The 19,915-nt window shown below is 41.7% G+C and overlaps 1 protein-coding gene across 1 annotated transcript in view; it reads right to left on the bottom strand.

Annotated features, from left to right (window-relative positions):
- Positions 1 to 19,626, bottom strand: part of rasgef1ba (RasGEF domain family, member 1Ba) — a 32,757-nt gene extending 13,131 nt beyond the window's left edge. Inside the window, exons 1-7 of the mRNA XM_078251443.1 lie at positions 19,329 to 19,626; positions 11,160 to 11,342; positions 10,683 to 10,805; positions 10,373 to 10,510; positions 3,182 to 3,397; positions 1,292 to 1,366; positions 130 to 225 (exon numbers count right to left, since the gene is read on the bottom strand). Coding sequence (XP_078107569.1) covers positions 130 to 225; positions 1,292 to 1,366; positions 3,182 to 3,397; positions 10,373 to 10,510; positions 10,683 to 10,805; positions 11,160 to 11,336 — 825 coding nt within the window. The 5' untranslated portion in view covers positions 11,337 to 11,342; positions 19,329 to 19,626. The remainder of the gene's footprint in view (positions 1 to 129; positions 226 to 1,291; positions 1,367 to 3,181; positions 3,398 to 10,372; positions 10,511 to 10,682; positions 10,806 to 11,159; positions 11,343 to 19,328) is intronic.
- Positions 19,627 to 19,915: the final 289 nt, after the last annotated feature.

Raw genomic sequence — 19,915 nt, 5'->3', positions numbered from 1 at the left:
AGCATTTTTCACTATTTTAATTTGATGAAAATAATCAGCAATTGTAGTCCACTCTTCTTTTTTTCCCCTGATGCACAGCACTAATGTTTCTTATTTGACAGTGGACTTGGCCTCATGTTCATTACTTACCAAGCAGATTTCTGTAGCCACCAGATAACTGAGTCTGTTGAACCATTCAACATAAGCTTCCAGGTTGCTGGCCTTCTTGTGATCACTGAAGCAGCTCTGTAACGTCAACAACAGACTTTCAATTAGCATTTCAGCTAATTGCAAAGCAAAAATAGTGCCGAACTGGAAAAATAAAGCTGAGATTAGCATTCCCTTCCCTCAGTCAATGCAGCACTGAGCATAAAAAACTCTTGGCTAAGTGGACGCTCTACTTCACTCTGCTTCTATAAGCCCAATGTTATTCACGCTGGTCCTTTGTGTGGATTCCTCTTGATCTAATTCCACACATTCCTTTGGCCTTACGCCACTCGCCACCACGTTGTGTTTCCCATCAGTGGACACACACACACACTAAGTGGCTCGCTGGAATACAAGTCAGGCTAGCCGGAGGGCCTAAAGACAGCCTTAACCCCCCATCACCTCATTTCCAAAAAAGGGGACTGTTGCTTAGCAGCTGAACGCCAGACAAGAGAACCCACCGACACACACACACACACACACACACACACACACACACACACACACACACACACACACACACACACACACACACACACACACACACACACACACACACACACACACACACATACACACACACACACATACACACACATACATACACACACACACACACACACACACACACACACACCAAATCAAACCCTTGGCAGCAGTGGTTGCTAGGAGATGAGGTGCATGCATGCCCATCTCATCCAGACACTGGAATGATTTGGGGAAATTGTCGGTGAGTTGTGTCTGAGTGTTTGAGTTTTGTGTGTTTGAGTTTTGTGTGTGTGTGTGTGTGTGTGTGTGTGTGTGTGTGTGTGTGTGTGTGTGTGTGTGTGTGTGTGTGTGTGTGTATAAGGAGCAGATATTTGGTCTGCTGCTACAGTCTAGAAATCAGCTGCCCTCACTTTGACCTGTGCAGCAGCCAGTCTCTGTGTTGTGTAAACTTAACATCTGTCTGACAGAGAAACTAGACCATCTCACTTCTAACCCACACCAGACTGCAACAGATCAGGTCTGCACACCGGATTTCAGTCAAGAAAACATTGCATAACTATTGTATATGCTTTTCTTATCTTGCAATTTTATTCTTAGTAAAGCATGCAGACATTACCTTATCGTTGTCCAGAGGGTCTTTCTGGACGAAGGCCTGGACGAATTCTTCAGGTCCAATGTAACTCAGTCTCTCCTGAAAAGGAAGGAAAAGGGAAATCAACTCTCTGCATCCATCTTTAGTTTCGGTCAATGCTTATGAATGTTCTGCAAGAGTTTGCATCACCTTTAAAATCACCACTTAAAAATGGCATTTGAGGAATTAATAAGGGTTCCAATGTCTAATGTTAGCAAACTTTAGATAGACATTGTTTAAGAGACATCACAGACTCTGTGACTATATGGCTCTTCTTTACTTGCTTAATTTCTATTAAAATGTTGTGACATTTCTGAAATTTCTGCTAAATTAAATGCAAGTCTGTGCTTTTTTTCCATCAAGTATCTTTATGCAAATATATTCAAGAGGATGTAACTGGATTACATAATTAATCAAGCAACAACACTGATACTGTATATCATAGGATTTCATTCCTGCATTTCTACCGATCCACATTTTTTATTAATCAGTAAGTATTTCACAGTACAGTTAAGTACAATTTATTTTTAGGGATTTCTAGTGAAAAATGAATATTTTGACTACAGTAGAGAAAGCAGAGGAATACTCCAATTTCAAGGTTAGTTTGAAAAAAGTTTTTAATCAGCCTTTATTGCAGCCTTCTCCTTTTTTGAAACCAACTTTCCCAACTCAAGTAACCATAAATATGTTGTATATTATTTTTCGAACTAAAAATGTGCCTAAAAACAGCAAATGGAAGTTAACCTTTTGGATCTTGGAAGAAACCCTTAATCAACTGATCTGTATTGGGTTTTTTTTCAGTTTGACCAATTTGTTTTTTCAAAGGCAAACTGACATGTAATGAATATAAAGCTGTGGTCAAACACACTGCTGTTTAAAATCAATGCTGTGGTAGGTTAGATGTGGGAGGAGCTGTGGCGTTCAGTTCACCTTAGCCACGGCACTGATTTCTAATCCATCATACGTCTCTCATATGTTCTCCTCTCACAGCATCGATTTGGTCGTGTTCTCTTTGGCTCATGTGCCGATATGCGTGCGAGTCATTGGCAGGACTTCTGATTGTTCTTGGGAGGATAACATATACATCTTAATTTGGTTTGACGTGTCGCAACAAATGATTGATGTGATGTGATGTAATGATTTAAACTGATTTTGGCTCAACTACAGTTTCTGCAGACCAATGGACACTACGACACTGCACTACAGAGTGTCAGACAGGAGGATGTTGTCCAAAATACACTCCATCCTGGACTCCCACCTCCCACCCACTCCACAATACACTGGTTAGTCTGAGGAGCACCTTCAGCGACAGACTCAGACACCCACGATGCACCACAGAACGCCACAGGAGGTTGTTCCTGCCTGTGGCCATCAAACTACATAACTCCTCCCCATGAGTGTTACACGCTTAGTGTCAAATCTGGACTCACAGCATCTCCACATCACATCTCAATATTCTTGGACAATTATGTACGATAATTACTTGGTACAATAATTTATCAGCTACATGTGCAAAGATGTTTTTGTATTCACTGCTGCTACTCATTATTCACACTGTACTTATTTATGTTCATACTGTATTTATGTTGACACTGCACTACAACAGAATTTGTACAATCCCTTTGAAACAATTTTTTCAACCTAATCTTACTTGTCACCTAACCTCACTTTACTTCTACTTAACGTTTTAATCATTTCTTACTTTATACATTTATTGACTTGCTCTTTCCTTGACTGTGAGCAACTGCAACTAAATATTTCCCTGAGGGGATAAATAAAGTATTCTAATTCAAATTGTGATGACTGTCCTTGACAAAAAAGGAACACAAATAATAGATCTAAATGAAAAATAAAAATATATATGAAGGGGCCTACCAGTTCTATGTGCGTGAGCTGTTGGGCGACAGTGAATGGGTCGTTGCAGATGGACAGCATGTCTCTCTGGATGGCCGCCTGAGGCTTCGCCTTAACAGCAGTCAGTCGTTCGGCCGCTGTGGCGTTGATCTTGACCAGCGCCTCCTCGTACTGGCTGAGCACCGTCAACCTCCTGATCAGACCCTGGCTCATCTGGCCGACTGCCTTCCTGTAAACCTGATGGATGGACGGGGGAGGGATAGAGCACGGGAAGGGGAACAGTGGAAAGAGATGAAAGAAGAGAATCAGTTCAGAACTCACATATAGCACATTGAAAACAGATAAGCAATACAACCAACACATAAATCAAGCATATTAAAAACAATAAAGCCAGTAACTATCAGGTGAGAAATGTAAGGCTATGGTATGTGAAAAGCTAATCTAAAGAGGTGTGTTTTGAATGTGTCCAGGTCAGTACAGTCACAGATGTGTATGGGTAGGGAGTTCCAGAGGGAGGGGGCTGCAATGGTGAAAGCTCTCACATGACAATCATGACCATCGTTGAGGAAAATAAATAGCCCTCCGACTCTTTAACACAAACTATGGTTTTGTTTTTCCTATTCTCCAACTCAGTGTGAAACACAATGGAGACACTGCTTTTAGACACAGCTGCATCACTGAGAGCACAAGGAACACTGTAACAGAAATAATAACAAGAGAGAGCAGAGTGTGATATAAATCTGACCAAAATCTCCAGTAGCATGCGTGCAGCCACTTTGTTTAGCTCTGCTGTAGGCATTTTAGGTTAATCCCTTACCACTCATCTGTGGCAGATGGTGATTACAACCTCACTGGAATTTATAACACACATGCTGACTACATGTCAGCAGAACTAACCGCAAACTGATGCCAGCTCTTAGCCCAAACCACAAAACGACCCTCAAAATGTGACGCCTCTAAGTATTTATTTTGCAGGAAAGCATCCTTTTGGTCATGCACTGGGAGGGTCACTCACAATGTTATGCAAGCCGCTTCCTGCCGGCCTCATTAAGTCCTCGCAGCTCAACAGAGAAAGAGTGAGACTCCCTGGCCTCAGAGTTGGTCCTGTTTTGAACTTTCCCCTGGACTCCAAACATGCCACGATAAGATAAGTGTTCCCTCACTGACACAGTTTAGCACAGAAGTCACATAAGAGGGTCTACAGAGGGAAGAAGGACATGTGTGATTGGTTTTTGTGCATGTGAAGGAGACTGTGTTATTGTATGAATGTGGAGGATTCTGTTGTGGCCTCTTTCCACACCACCGGTATGAACTGCCCAAAGAAATCTGGGGTGACGAGGCCCCTTTTCTCATGACCACATCCCTGCTCCATGAACTTTCTGCTGAGTCAGCCTCCAGAATCTAGGTTCTGCAAACAAGACTCCAGTTCACCCGTGTGGGAAAAAACACAGCTAGCCTTAAAATGGATGTGGAGGCCCGGTGCCTAGACAGCAATCAAGTGTGAGGAGTCGGTGCGGCGCTCAGGCACTTGGGAAAAATAGGCAGACTCTCATCACTCTCCTGGAAACAGCCAGGGCAGGACACTTTCTGAAATTCACTTCCCAGGGCGTGATTAATGGATCTGTATGTTGGTTTTGTGGCTGTGATAGGTGTGATGGCACATGAACAGACACATTCGCTTGTCAGCCAATCAAGTGTGGCTCTGTGGATATTGCAGTTTTGGCAAGGGCAAAGTGATTGCAAGAGAACAGGACAGAGAGAAGAAAAATGAAGTTGTAGAGAAAAAAAAAGGATTGAAATTGTAGTGGGAGTCAAGATGGTCTGGAGATCAGAGAGAAAACTTTTCCTGAAAACTACTCCTTGGCCAGGTGTACAAAAGTAATTGATGATTGTTGAAGGGCGTATATTTTCATTATTAGTTCATTTTTCCGATTAATCAATTTATTGTCAAAAATTATTAAAAATGGTGATGGCCAAAGTGACTTCTTTAAATGGTTTGTTTTTGTTTGACCAACACTCTAACATCCAAAGATATTCAATTTACAGAAGCAGCAAATCCCCACATCGGAGAAGCTGGAACCAGAGCCTCCTTAACTGTTTTGTGTGACTGAAACGATCAACTGAGTATCAATGTTTTTGGTGATTTCTTCGTTTTGGCATCAGATCTTTCCCCTGCACTACCAGTCCTGGACACAGCAAACAACGAGTTACTTGTTGAAGTCAATGATCAAGCACAAATGCCAAACATTCTCTGGTTCCAGCTTCTCATGTTAGGTTTGACACTTGTCTCTGTTTAATATCACTAATATCATCAATATCATTAACTGTAATAACTTTGGTTTTTGGGACTGTTGGTTGGACAAATTGAACAATTTTAAAGCGTTGTGTGTATACCAGAAAGTGTGAGGGAGCTTTTTTACTATTACGCGATTCACCCAAATATCATGGAGAGATTAAAATATATTGAGAATAATCATAAATTGCTGTCCTACATGGAATACATTCAGACATTTTAATATCAGTGTAAAACACTGTACACACTCAGCTAATGCTTGACCACACTCCTGCACAGTTGGACAACAGTGAGATCATCACCAGTGAAAAACGCTCCAGTTGCCACTTCAAAAGTCCGCCATCTGCCGTAGCTTCTGTCCCCACTACAGAGGACGGGCCAGGGTCGGATAAATATAGTCACAGATCTTCGGGACAACAGCACGCTTGACATTTCTAAGCAGAGGGAGTCACATTTGCTCATCAAAACTATTGGCGTTACAAATGAGGGGGCCTAGCAGGGGAACGCTGTTCCCTGCGCTATCGACCCTGGCAGTGATCCTGAGGTGGCAGACGGCTGCTCAGTACAAGTCACCACGACTGAGCGCATGGTTGCTTCATGCCATCGTATCACCGGAGGTCCTGTTTTTCTTGGCTGAGTGCTGTCACTTCCTGTGAAGCACCACCTGACCCACACAAAAGGCCGGACTGTTTATAGCAGGTTACCCGAGCAGCACTAATAAACAGATAGTAAAATGTGCAGTGCGCAGGATTATTTTATCTACAGACAGATCCATGTTGCCAAGTCACAATGGTGCAGAAATACTTTTACCAACTATCTTAGATGCACTAGCATCCAGCATTCATTTGCTACAAGTCCAGGTCTTTTCTTGAGTCATTCCAGCCAAGTCCATGTCAAGAAGACTAGTCTCTGAATGCTGACCATTTAACTCAACTCTCAGAACAGTCAAGTCTCAAGTCCTTGTTTTTATAACTTAAGTCCAACTAAGTCTCAAGCAAAGAAAACGACTTAAAGCATAAGAGAGGAGTCTGCCTCGTAGTCTTTTTTCAAAGTGCTCTCATAGTACTTTATGTATTAAGTTTGTGTCTTATTTTTCAAAGCCTTGGTTTTATATTTTACAGTGCCCTGGTGTTCTTTGATGGTGCCAGTTGTTCTTCCCTTGTCAATGTTGTCTTGGCGAGCTAAAGACAACCTACCAACCTAGTGAACAATACAGTTGTATTTGATCCCTTTCTTCTATAAACAGGAGCAATGTGTTAACTTTTTTTATGAACCAAACCAGACAAAAGACAATTGTTTAAAGTTCATATTTCTCAACTGTTACTTCATTTGGAGTGACTTCTATCCAGATTTTGAACTTCCAAGAGCAACTTTAAACCATAAAAAGGGCACTGTGCATGCACCATTTGGATTAATGACAGAATTGTCTGTCCAAAGATCTGCCTTACATCAAGTGTACCAGGCATCCAAACTGGATATATTGTGGCATCTGTTAAATCAACCCCAAAAAAAAACAGTGCCAAATAAAAAACTGCACATTTTGAGGGAAGGCAAGAACTTGGTACCATCAAATGAGGTCAGATCAAGATCACAGCGCTTGTTTTCTTCTCGGCTGCTGCTTCCCTATATATCCAACCACATCCATAATGACAGTCTTACTACAGAGATCAAGGTCCTGGGATGTTTTGAGTGTGGTCTGGACACGACTTTGACCAGATGTTCGGGACATCTATTCTGGACTCTAACCCAAAGTTCCCAGAGTGCTGCGGTCAACGCTCTGAAGAATCAGCGTCTGACTCTGTATTCAAGACCTGCTAATGGTTAGACATTTGTGTTTCGTTTTCAAAACATGATTTGGAGAATCAGTGAGAAACATGAATGCAAATTAGTTCTGATCAAACCCGCGCCGTTGTCATCAGACCGCTTCGTTACACATCAACAGCTGGACTTCTTCGAAGAAATGTCCCATGGCATATGCATTACCCAGAGGAAGGAATCGTGTTTGATTATCACGGGATATCATCTGAATGAATAAACAATATCACAACTGAACTTCCTCAACATTTGCCTTGTGGCGATTTGTGAAGCGAGGCATCAAAGCTTTCTTAGGATTAATTCATTCATTTGAAAAATGTACTTGGTCATACTGTGCTAATCATGAGCACACATGCTTGTGGCTAACAGGATATCACAGCACATCTACACAGGGTGTAAGTATTGTAAAAGTTTGCTTTGTCAACACAGCACACACATCTAGTGTTTGGAACCTTTATCTACTCATAGAAAGAGCTTTTCTTCTGTTATTGCCGTAGGTCAAAAGATCTGTTAATATGGGATCAATCAAAAGGCAGCATTTTGCTCACACAAATTATTAAGGAGAGTCCATGATTTTAAGGAAAACTCGTGGTATTTTTGAGATGCCATCTATCAATTACGGTAAAAAAAATTTAATAACCAGATTTTTGCTGAGGTCTGAGGATACTGTGACATTGCTGCATAACAGCAGCATAGAAACTCCAGGATCACACAAGTTTTTTTTAAAGAAAATGAAAGCAAAAGCCAACTTTCTGGTTCAACTTTCACCTACCATAGTTACTGTAACTTAGGTGCTCTTGAACACAGACTTTCTATGAGGGATTTTAAGCAATGTTTATGGTGCTTTCGATTTCAATTTAACCTCCAATATGTGGGTTATTGTGGGGAACAAAAAGACTAAACCTGAATAAATAAGTGGAGAAGCTAAACTACTGCAGATGCTTTCTAATGACTTCTGAGGGGGCAGTTTCTCGGCATAGTTTGGAGTCACTTTTCCACATAGAGTAAAGGATCACTGCAAATCAATACAACAGTAAGGTGGGCCTACAAAGATGATCACTTAGAATAATAAGACGATGAGCATTGATTTCCGGTTGTGGGAAAAAAAAAAAAAAATAAGATAGGGCAAGGCTACACTATTACCTAATAATGTTGCCATCAATAAGCTAAAAAGAATACCTGTGGCTTACAAGTATTTGGATACACTTACAGAAAATGAGGCATGCGTTATGTTATTTTGTTAAATGTACCGAGCATTTTATCACCTTAAGGGAAAGTACCAGGGAATCTTGTACTACGTGGCGTTCTGTTGGCTCGAGGCCAGAATTGATTTCAACCATCACAAATATCTTTGGAGGGGTTGCGTTAATGCCAACTGCAGCCAATCTACTGTGAAATCAAAAGATGTGTACGTGATCAGCAAAACATAGCATCCGTGCCTATGAGCATGACTGAGGGAGTGTGTATTACTGGTGGTCATATGCCCGGTGTGTTGCACCACGAGAGCAGACATAGGGAAGCTGTAAATGAGTGTCATGTGAGAAACGTATTGATTTCTAGATTAAATCAGGATCAATACTCGTGCTTGTGCTATTGATGAGTCATGTGAAACCTCCATGAAAAACAGTGGGGATGGTTGGGTTGTGTGTTTTTCTTGTGTTGAGCGGTGAAGGAGGGATGTCTTCTATCAGGACAGATGGAGGTTGTGTTCTCCATCACTGTCTGGTCCTAACAAGCTCCCGCTGGTTTATCGTTAACCCCCCCCCCAGTTATACACACTTAACTCGGACACGCAACTCATTCCCAAGCAGAGCATGCTGAAACACATGTGAAACAATCAGGACAGAAAGAACCCTGATTCATGATGACTAACCCAATTATTTGTCCAGACCTGGGAAAAGTGAAGTGAGAACGCTACCACTGGTGACATGGAGGGGAAAGAACATTTGATATAAAGTCTGATAAACCTAATTGGAGTTGTAAAAGATAAAGAGCGTTTGTGAAAAATCACACAACACTTCAACTAAGATGATGGTTTAGATAGCTTTAGCGTGTCCTGGGAGGCAGGGGGAAACAGCTAGTTAGTCTGGCATAATTTGCAACCCTTTGAGGTGATGATAGGTAGATTTTTTTAACTTCAGCAGGCTAGCCGTTCTTTTCCTGATTCCAGTCTTTATGCTAAGCTTTTCTTTTTAATGCTGCCTTTTTTTAAAGTAATTGTTTGTTTCCTACACTGCACTGTAACTTTTATTGTTGTATTTCATACCTTTCCTATTCTATTTTAGCAGTTTTTTTATTCTCTTTAACAAATGTTTTTAATTGTTTTAACTGTTTTATTAATGTTTAATGTAAAGCACCTTGAAATGCCTTGTGGCTGAAATGTGCCATACAAAAAAGCTGCCTTGCTTAAGCTAATCACCACCCATCAATCTTCTCATCTAACTCTCAGCAAGAAAGCTGATGTGCTGATTTCCCCAAAATGTTTAGCTATGTACATGTAATTTCATGTTTGCAGTCACCATTTTGTTGTTGCGTTGGCTTATGTTAGCATTTCCTTTCATGGCACACAAGAGCATGAGTCACTGCTTGTCAAAACAATGTTTCTCTATCTAAATGTGGAGGGTCTGCATGTGCATCTGCATGTGCAACAAAGATAACAGAGGCTACAGGACAAAAACAGTTCTGGCCCACTAAATAAACTTGGATCCAAACAGCGCAGCAGAGGCCAATGGCACGCTAAGCCAGTGACATTCATCTCTGCAGCAGTGAAACAATTCAAATGCTGCCTAGGAAGGACCGCCACAGTGACGACAAAAAAGCCACCTAGCCCGCGAACAATGAGGCTTTTCTCTCAACTCCGCCAGCCTCAAAACTGCTTTGTTGCCAGAGATACTCCCCTCTACCTCTGTCTAATGCTATCTGCAAAAAATCTGCCTGTGCAGGCTTTGCTGCACGTGTGGTCTACAAAACAGCGCGCGACAGCTTCTGATAACACCTGTTATCTAATCAGCAGCAAGTCTTTTGTTACTTAACTCATTTAGTATGAATATACTTTTTTTTGTTGCAAGTCTATGGCGAGCAGCATGAAGAAATCAAAGTCTGACCTCGTCTCCAATGGCCAGCCGGTGGGTTAGCTCCTTCAGGCTCCGCATCATCCTCTCGTCCCTGAAGTCGTATGGGAATGTTTCTGTCCACTCAGTCAGCAGCTGGAGGATCTTGGGAGCGATCTTCCTGACTCTCATCTGAAAATGCAGGATAAACACATAAGTGTTGAGTGAACAGTAGGGAAAACCAGAACTAGGATGTGTAAATGTCTAGTAGGCTCACAGCTAAGAGCCCCGTTGGAACACACAATATTCCACTGATAACTAAAATCCACGAAGACGAAGTCGATTTTTAAGAAATATAGGGTACCTTGTCAGCTTGGGGGTCGCTGAGTCGCTGTTGCTCCATGCACAGGTGACACACCTTCGACATGAGTTCGTATGGGCGGATAAAAAGGCGAGAGCTGAGCAGGAAGGTGAAGATGTATGTCCTCTGTGGGGTAAAAAAAGAAAATATGTTTACTACAAATGTAATCTCATGATGCCAAATTGATCATTTAAGTTTGAAAAAGGGCTTTAAAACCACATGAAATGAAAAGTCCTTGGGGGGGGGTGATACCTAAACAACAAAATATCTAAATAGCAAGTAGAGGAAATTAAAACTTTGAAAAAGATACACAAGAAAGAAAGACAAAGACAGAAAAAAAAAGAGACTTTGGCACTTAACGGGGTCCCAAAGCACCAGAGCTTCTCAGACAAAACAAAGAAAAAAGGGTTTACCTCCTTACTTTGATGAAACTGCAAAAGTATCCACCAGTGATAAAAAAACTAAAACAACAATACTCACATCTGGATAATAGTCTGCAGTTGGGACCAAGTGGTGAATGAGGGCCTCCAGTGACCCAGACGCCAGGTTGTTGTCATGATAATAGAGGCCGGGGTAGCTTTCCTCCTTGGTCTGGTACAGGTTCTTGTTGTAGCCGCCGGTATTCAGCTGCCCCGTGAACGGTGGTGTCTGAGGCATGTTGTCCTGCAAAGAGAAAGGAGGACAAACACAGGAACGATCAGTCAACACTCTTAACTTCCTGTCCGATAGATGTTTCACCACAGACGCTGATGCAGGGTGGCCAAACAAATCCAAAATAGCTCTCAGACGCAAACACAGACGGCAAAGGTTTGGACACAGTCAACACACCCTTCCTCCTCTGGATCCCTGCTGTTCATTTTAAGATTTCTGGGTTTGGGTTTGGTTTATTTGGACGTGCAAATGGTTGACTGAAAAAGTTGAAATGCAAACTGTGGTTGAGACACAAAAAAAAAGCATGAGAGAGGGAAAAAAAGCAGGAGGTTCATGAGTCATCTGCATTACAATGAAAAACACTAGAATAGACAGCTCACAGATGCTTTGAGTTTTGACCCCACTGAGCTTTTGCAGGGAATTGAATCCTTAACCCTGGCAGCATTAGTGCCTTGCTCTATAGAACCAGTTAGAGCCAAACTATAACTGCAGGCTAATAGTGTGCATCGTCTCATGAGCAGCAACCTTTAACTGCTGGAAATAAACCAACTTCTCAAGAAAACAAGATCAATGGAGGTTTCAGATTCACATTTGATACTTTGCTGGGAAATCGTACAGACAATTCATTCATTCAAAAGGTCTTCTGACTCATTTAACGCCAGTGCTTAGGAAGAAAGTTCTCCATATGTTTTTTACACCAAAAACGTGTAAGAACTTGTGAGAGATTCTGGGTCAAACTGTAGCTCTGCCACGTGTCAGGACATTTTGTTTACCCTTAAAGCACACTGTATGACCACCTTGCCTGTTTACTTCCACTGCTACTTTCTGTGTGTGTGTGTGCGTGTGTGCGTGCGTGCGTGTAGCATGACAAGTGGAGGAAACCGTGTGCAGTCCTGTGCTAGGGTGCAAACGTCATACTAACACTGAAAAAAACATTACCATAAAAACTTATTGATTCATATGTTCCAAACAATTACAGATTTATCAGTAAATCAATACCAAATATGGTACTTCAAAGCTTGTTTTTATGTCTAGTCAGATTTGTATTCTTGTTAACTTATTCTTTGATCAAATGGTTTCAGATTTAAATACAAAACTTGTGAATTTTTGACTACTATACTTGGTAGAGCTCTTGTGTTTAGACATTTTACAATTGAGGACAGATTTTTTGTTAAATGAAAAAAGGTTGTTAAGGCAAGATAAGAAAAGAACAGTTTGATGTCAGATGATAAACGAAGCTTAGAGAGAATCTGTAACTTTTGCTCTTTACTTTCAAAGAGCAATAGTAAATGCTCAAATGTAGATTAACAGTAGTACAAAGTCAGTGAATTCAGTTATTAATTAACTGCTTGTGAATTAAACCGGTCATTTGTGAATAGGGATAAGGAATGCTTGAGCTATGTTACTGGTTACTGGTTGCACGGCGTTCGTCGTTTGACTGATCGTTACCGTTTTCCCAAGACGGCGCCTGCCTGTATACTACGTGAATGGTACAGTCTTTATAAACTCTTTTTTAATAAACTGTCTGTACACTTACAAAGTTCTCAATGCTTCGGTTTACATGTAGAGACCCTCATTATGCGACCGTGGAAGTGTGGTGCTATTTTGAGCCTTGTTAGTGGTATAGAAATAGCGATTTTAAGCTAATTAGCAGTTTGCGCTAAAACTGATCACTTTCGATTAACATGCAAACATATCCCAGAGAACGGTTGACTCGGTACAAATGTGTTATTAACCCCTAGGTTCATTTTGCGCTGGATTTCTCCTTTAACCCTCAAACGTGCCTTCAAAGAACTGAGGACCATTATAGTATGAAATCACTCTGAGGTCTAAAACTCAAACTGGTCCTCATGAAGATAGAACAACAAGCTCAGACACACACACACTTTCCTCTGCCAGCCTCCTGACCTCTGAACCTGGCACTTCGGCTCAATCCCATGCCAGGCAGACTTATGGCTGGGGAAACACAAAGGGCCTTTTCACATTGGGGGGGGGCAAAAACCCCACCCCCACACACCATCACAACCCTCCACACCCCTACCTTCTTGACAATATGCTGCCCCGTGGCTGCCTGCCGAGTCAGGAAGCTTTTAAGGCTGATGCACTGCGGTGCTGCCAGGGACGCCTGGAGATGCCAGGAGGTATAAACTGCACCTGCCCACACACTGCCACACGGAGTTCAAACACATTCTGAGTTTCATCATCCTGTGATGTAATTTTGGTTTGCAGAGCAAGCTTAGATAAGAAAGAAAAAAAGGAAATAAACGTTAAAAAGGAGATAAACATCTGCTGATCAGATCAGAGAGGGAATTAACAGGTATTATTTAGTAGCATTTAATGGTCTAACACAGAAGTCTTGAGCTTAACCTTTAAAAATCACAAGACACAGTTGTGTTTGCTTTTGCAGGATCACATGGCTCGAAACAGATACCTAAACAACCCATTTATTCATAAGTTCACTTAAAGCCCTCACCCACACGAGACAAACCACCCACCCTTCCACTTTCACACACACATGCCGCCCCATACTGCACACGTGCACACACAAACCATCGCTATTATTCAGCCAGACAACCATGGCCATTTCCATAAGAAAGGCAAATGTGAGGAGTCAGAGCACAGCGGCCCGAGCATCTGCTGCACCATGTGGCTTCCCTCCAGAGAGGGAGAGACCGGGAGATCACAGGTCTGATGGAGGGACACCCTTGAAAGTGCTCCACTGAGGGTTTTATGCTGAGCAGAAGTGCTCTTTTCTTAGCAGTACTGTACCACAGATTCATTTGAAGTTACAGTATCTCACCAAGTACAACCACAGACATCTACTGTCCACAAAGCAGCTCTCTAAACACACCACTGGGGTTCAGATGAAGAGAACATCAACAGCAGCAGGTGATCGAGGACTGAGAACAGTTCTCATTCACTTTTCCCAGCTGGGATCTAAACCACCAACTCCCTGATCCCACGCTTGCCTCTCTCACCATTAAGGTGGGGGTTGTTTTGGTTGGATGTGGAACTCAAACGATTAGCCTATCAACAGAAAATGTGACCATTTTAATACTCCCTTCATTGTTTTGATTTTTATTCAAGTAATTTTACTATTTACATTATTTTTGATTTACCTAACTAAGTAAATCTTTGTAGATTCCACCTTCTCCGATGTTAGGATTTGCAGCTTTTTTTCTATCTCTTGGCCTTATTAACTGAATCCCACTGGATTTTCATCTGTTGTTCAGACAAAATGAATTGGAAGAGGACATCAAGAGCTTGGGGAAATTGCCATGAGCATGTGTACTTATTTTCTGACATTTTGTGGACTGACAATGAATAGATATAGCAAAATAAGATCATTGCTACAGTAATCAACGATGGGAATCTGTACTGGCAGAAAAAAGCCATATAGGTGCACTTCTAGTTGCTGCCTTATTTGAACATTTTACTGGTGGCACCAGTTCTATCAGCCAGTTTAGGGCTGGGATTAATCTTAAGAGATCTTCGACTTGTTGATGCTGTTTCAGATCTGTCGAGTCCAAACCTTCATCCACCAAACTAATTAAATCCACACATACTACAGGTGAAACTAAAATGAACCTCAGATCACAGAACACACACGGTGAAAGACTTGGCTTTATAAAATCTAATATTGTAACAAGTTGTATTGAATCTTCAGTATTGTGACATCACTCTCCCTCTCCGATGTCTTTGAAAAAGACATCAGAGAGGGATCAATTTGGATTAATCTCATGCTACCAGGGGCAGGTAAAGATAAAAGCAGAGTCTCTAATGCAAAAAATAAATAAATTAAAAAAAAAAAAAATCAGATAGTGTAGACTATGACATCAGCTGTTGCACTTGCCCTCTTCTCTAATCTCTTGTTCTCTTATAAAAGAGAGAACTTAAAAGATATAAAAGAGCAGAACTTTTGCCTACCATTACATGCGGGTCAGTATTGGGTGCTTAAATCTCATCTTAAAGACATATTTGGGCGTTTTATTGATGGGGTTATCCTCACTGAAACAAAAGAAAGAAATGAAATAAAACGTTTTACTTATTTAGAAAGATTAGGGCCACTTGTGGCGATAACTGAGACCCTATTCTCAGGCAAAAAATGCTAATTAGTTTGGTTTTGTGCCGCAAGAGGATACCCCCACCACCAACACCATCTCTGCACTAAACCCATGAGTGTCTGTTCTCCACACATGCCAGCTGCAGTTTTAATCATCATCCTAAAAACTAAGTGCAGGATGCTTACAGGCAGCAACAACTGAGACACAGATTTACATTTGGCTTCCAGGTGTTGTGTGTAGTAGTAGTAGTAGTAGTAGTAGTAGTAGTGATGGTGAAGGATGGGGGGACCTCTGGCCTGACAAAAGCAAACTCTTAGCATGTTGCTGTTGGTTTAGCGTGGCCGTAGAAGGTAAACAAACAAAATGCCACAGCTTGCCTCCCCACTTTTTTTTGGAGTGTGTGTGTGGGGGTGGAAGTGGATGTGTGTGTGTAGCCATCTGTCTCAATGTGTAAAAAGAAGCCTGGTTTGGACTTAAATTGGATTTAAAAACAGAGAATATTAAAATTCCTGTCTGTTTCTGCTCAAAATATGCTATTGTACTCAGCTAAAAAGCATCAAGCTTATAAACTGACATACACATTGTTGCTTTTGGGTTAAAGTTTCTTAGAACTAAGGAATTTTTGACATCAAAATGAATTAGAAACAATTATATGTCAGAATAGTCTTAGCCACTATCTTTAAACCATGGTTTTCTTTAAATATTCAAACCCTGGCCTATTTTTACACCCATGCACACACTGTTCCCTTTTTTTATTGGCTAAAGACTAAACCGCTGATTATCACATGGTACTGAGTCTCTCCGATGATTCAGGTATGTCTCGTGGTAGTCTTGAGGGGCTGGGACTTTCTCCCCTTCTTCCAAGTACATACTGGGGGGTAGAACACTCAGCTGAAACAATGAAAACATCTTGCACTGTAAAATTCCCTTTATACTTTTCCTTTTTGAACTGAAAGACAAAATAAGAGTTTTCTTGCTAAACATAATGTGCAAAATAATCGTTTTTTTTCCTCCATTACTCTGTTTTTGTGAACATTAGGAGCCAAAATTGTAATCACAATTAAAATTTTGATTAATTAAATAGCCCTATTTGGAGGTAAAATACGAGTTGATGAGAAGGGTAACAATGAATTTTTAGTTTCTGGCCATGATTCCCTGAAAGGTTAAATAAATGTCAAAATAGTTCCGTTTTTTGCCCTGTTGGGACATTTTAAAAGAAGGGCAGCAGCTTAAAAAGCAGCAAACTTCCCCAGGCACATGTCATATCAGGAGTAAAACCCTGCCGTTTACGTGAAATTGACACAAGCTTGCAGGTCATTTTGCCTCCCAACACATGGGTGGGGCTGCTTCCCCAGAGGGAGAATGATGGAGCCTGGTCTCCTCGCTTGCTCAAATTACAAGCCTTTAAAGAGCCGACGGAGGCTCTTCCCGCTCCGCCCACAGTGTTAACGACCGCTTGTGATGGGCGCCCATCAGCAGTTCAGAGGCTGTAAAGAAAAAAGCCTGAGCATACAGAAAATCATTCCTGTGGTTTACGAGACGTACACAGGCAGGCAAACACTCACATTTACTGTTGAAGCACTTCCCTGATGCCATTTTCCTGAGAAATGTCTAAGATTTTCCTGCAACCACTGAAAAGTACACAGGTCAAAAGCAGTATAGCTCTGGGTTCAGCGGTGTAATAAAACTATTTGATCATCACGCTGAAGAGAAAAAGTAAAAAGGTGTTTTGTTTTTGCTTTGTTGGGGTTGGAGAAGGGGGTTATATCAATGGGGGAATGTGGTGCAGGCACAGAGACACGTTGAGGTACCAACAGTAAATCAACAGCCCCCCTCCACTATGTAAACCCTTAAAGGCATGAGGAATCTCACTCATCCATGGCTTGAGGAAATGAGGGTGGGAGATAGCTGAGTGGCTGCACAGGAGGGCGAAGAGGCCACAGTGGAATAGTGGAAGTATAGTCTAAATAAAGACGGCTGGTTGGTAGTGTTGTTTGAAGCTAGTGTGCGGTAAGAAGTACTTAAAACTAAACTAGGCAGAAAAGTATTTGGTAACCTTTCCTAGAGGGCTGCGATCAAAAAGTCGGACTAGAACATGGAAAAAAGCAGACAGCAGCAAAATGATAACAGACCAGAAAAGAGAGGGCTCGCCACAGACACATCTCAACCTTTTAACACCCCTCCAACCACAACTTCTTGACTACATCCACAACAGTAATGAGTGTTTTGACAGGGGAATGTTTGCAGCTGTGGCACAGAGTGGTAAAAGCCACAGCTTCCATATAGGATTCTGTCAGCTGGCGTAATCAGTCCTTGACAGCACATGAATACCCCCCCCCCCACCCACACACACACACACACACACACACTAAAAACACTGTGATGGTTCGCTACAGGAGAAACAACACCTTTATGGCTTCTACTTCCGATTCTTCTCATAAATCTTTAGGAAACTAAGTAAACGGACAGCTTCAACAACAAGTATAGGTAGGAATTAGATACTAGAAATGTCAAAACAACCAAATTTCAACTTGTGTTTTGAGGTGCGGCGACACTACCACAAAGGGTAAACAAAGAACTTTGTGTATTGAGGCATACTTCAGGATGTGTCTGGACTGGGACATTCCTGACCTCAACGACTTCTCTGTAAGCAGTTATTTGACAATTTGCAGGTCAAAAGATGCCCATGCATCTATAGGCTGGAAAATGGGCTAAATTTGGTTGAAAAGTGGATTTATTTTTATACATCTGCGTTACAAATCCATTGATTCACCACATTTAAAAGACTGTATTTCAACGTGTAGTCAGCCCCTGCTTTTAAGCCATTTAAACACAACAGTTGCATATAACCAAGCTTTCACTTGTCAAGCAAATTTAGTCAAAAAAGTGCCCCACACAACAGCTGCAATTCCATAAGAACTGGGCAAATTAAAATTGTATGAACAATAAATCAGTCAAGGTTTAAGAAATAGATACAACCACAACTAAACTATAACTGGGAGCACACTTTTTAACTCCCAAAGGTTTGCAGACTTCACACCTGTTTTTTTATTTACAATTCCATCACAGCTTGCACCACATGTCAGGATCCTGTGACTTTAAAGACCCATTTCCCCAAAGCATCCATTTGTCAGCATTTGCACAATCAAAGCCCACCACAACCACCTCTACACAACGCCAGAGTACAGTAGCAATCGTGTAATCCACTGCAACAAAAACCCATTCAAGTGTTTCCAGAGGAGGCACCCTCACATTGTCAGCCAGCCAGAGTCCTGCCAAATCACCAATAAACGGATTTAACTTGTCAGCACATTAAGGAAACCCCAATGCATGCTTGTACTACAGAACAGTGGAACGGAAAGCCATGGAGAACAAGCCAGGGTTACTCATGAGAGATGTGGGATTAACTTCACTGATCCCTCACTGTCTTGCAGGAGGAGGAGAGGTGGGGTGGGGGTAAATCCTCTTAACCAGAAGGTACTAGGGGTTAAAAATAGTCCGCCACTGGTTTCAACAATCTCATTACTGTGCTACATTATAGGAATCACTTAGGGGAAATGAAAAGACAGACACAGCTACTTAGCCTATTTAGACTACACAGCTAATTTGGAGTATCATGTTTGTTTTGATTCTGGAGGAAACAGATTTGGATACAGTCAATAAAGGCGCACTGCCAGCACTCACACTAAAGGAGCCATTTAAACACTAACTGAAGCTGAAATGTTAATATTTGCAGACAGTTAAGTTGGGAAAAGAGCATTTATATCAGTGATCAGTTCGTTTGCAAACGCTGCCTCTTTTGCTGGAAATAAAGTGCGCTCTGTCCACCCTCTGCGCGCATTGTTCCAAGGTGCACAAACATCATAACATTCAATAAAAAAAATATCCTTAAATACAAAATAGGTTATTTCCTCAATCAACCCGCACAGCTCACCTCAACAAGAAATCCAGGTGCGAATCCCCCTCCAATCCTTTCCCAAAATGTGCGAAACAGTCTTTCAACAGCCGAGACTTTCTCCTTTTACGTGTGAATAAGCCGAGGCGGTGAAACCCAGCAGACCCTCCCGGCTCCAGTCACTCACTGCAGCATTATTCAGGTATAAATGCAGGAAAGCAAAACGTGTATTCTCGGTTTCAGAGCAGCGGGTTTGTTCGGAGAAGCAGAATCCGAATGAATGAATGACAGCTCCGGCTGTGTTGCTGTTGCTGTTGCTGCGCCGCCTTCTCTTGTGTCTGTGAGCTCGGAAGCCGCGAACAGCCTCAGGACTTTATTGTGGAGAGGCAGCAGCCAATCAGAGGCGAGAACTCCTTCCACCCCCCCCCCCCTCCCTTCTCTCGCTTTCATTTCTCTTTCTCCATCTATTCTCACTCTTTCACTCTCACGCTGACGTTCCTTCCATCTGTGTTGCCAAAGCATCTAAATCCAAAATGAGAAATTGAAACACAGCATGACAAACAAATTGAAATTCTGTCTGTGTATGTGTGTAAGGTTGTTTTATCTCTTTGGGTGGGCTGTTTTTT

The sequence above is a fragment of the Sander vitreus genome, chromosome 5, assembly GCF_031162955.1.
Source record: "Sander vitreus isolate 19-12246 chromosome 5, sanVit1, whole genome shotgun sequence".
NCBI lineage: Eukaryota > Metazoa > Chordata > Actinopteri > Perciformes > Percidae > Sander > Sander vitreus.
This window is presented reverse-complemented; position numbering and strand designations above follow the sequence as displayed.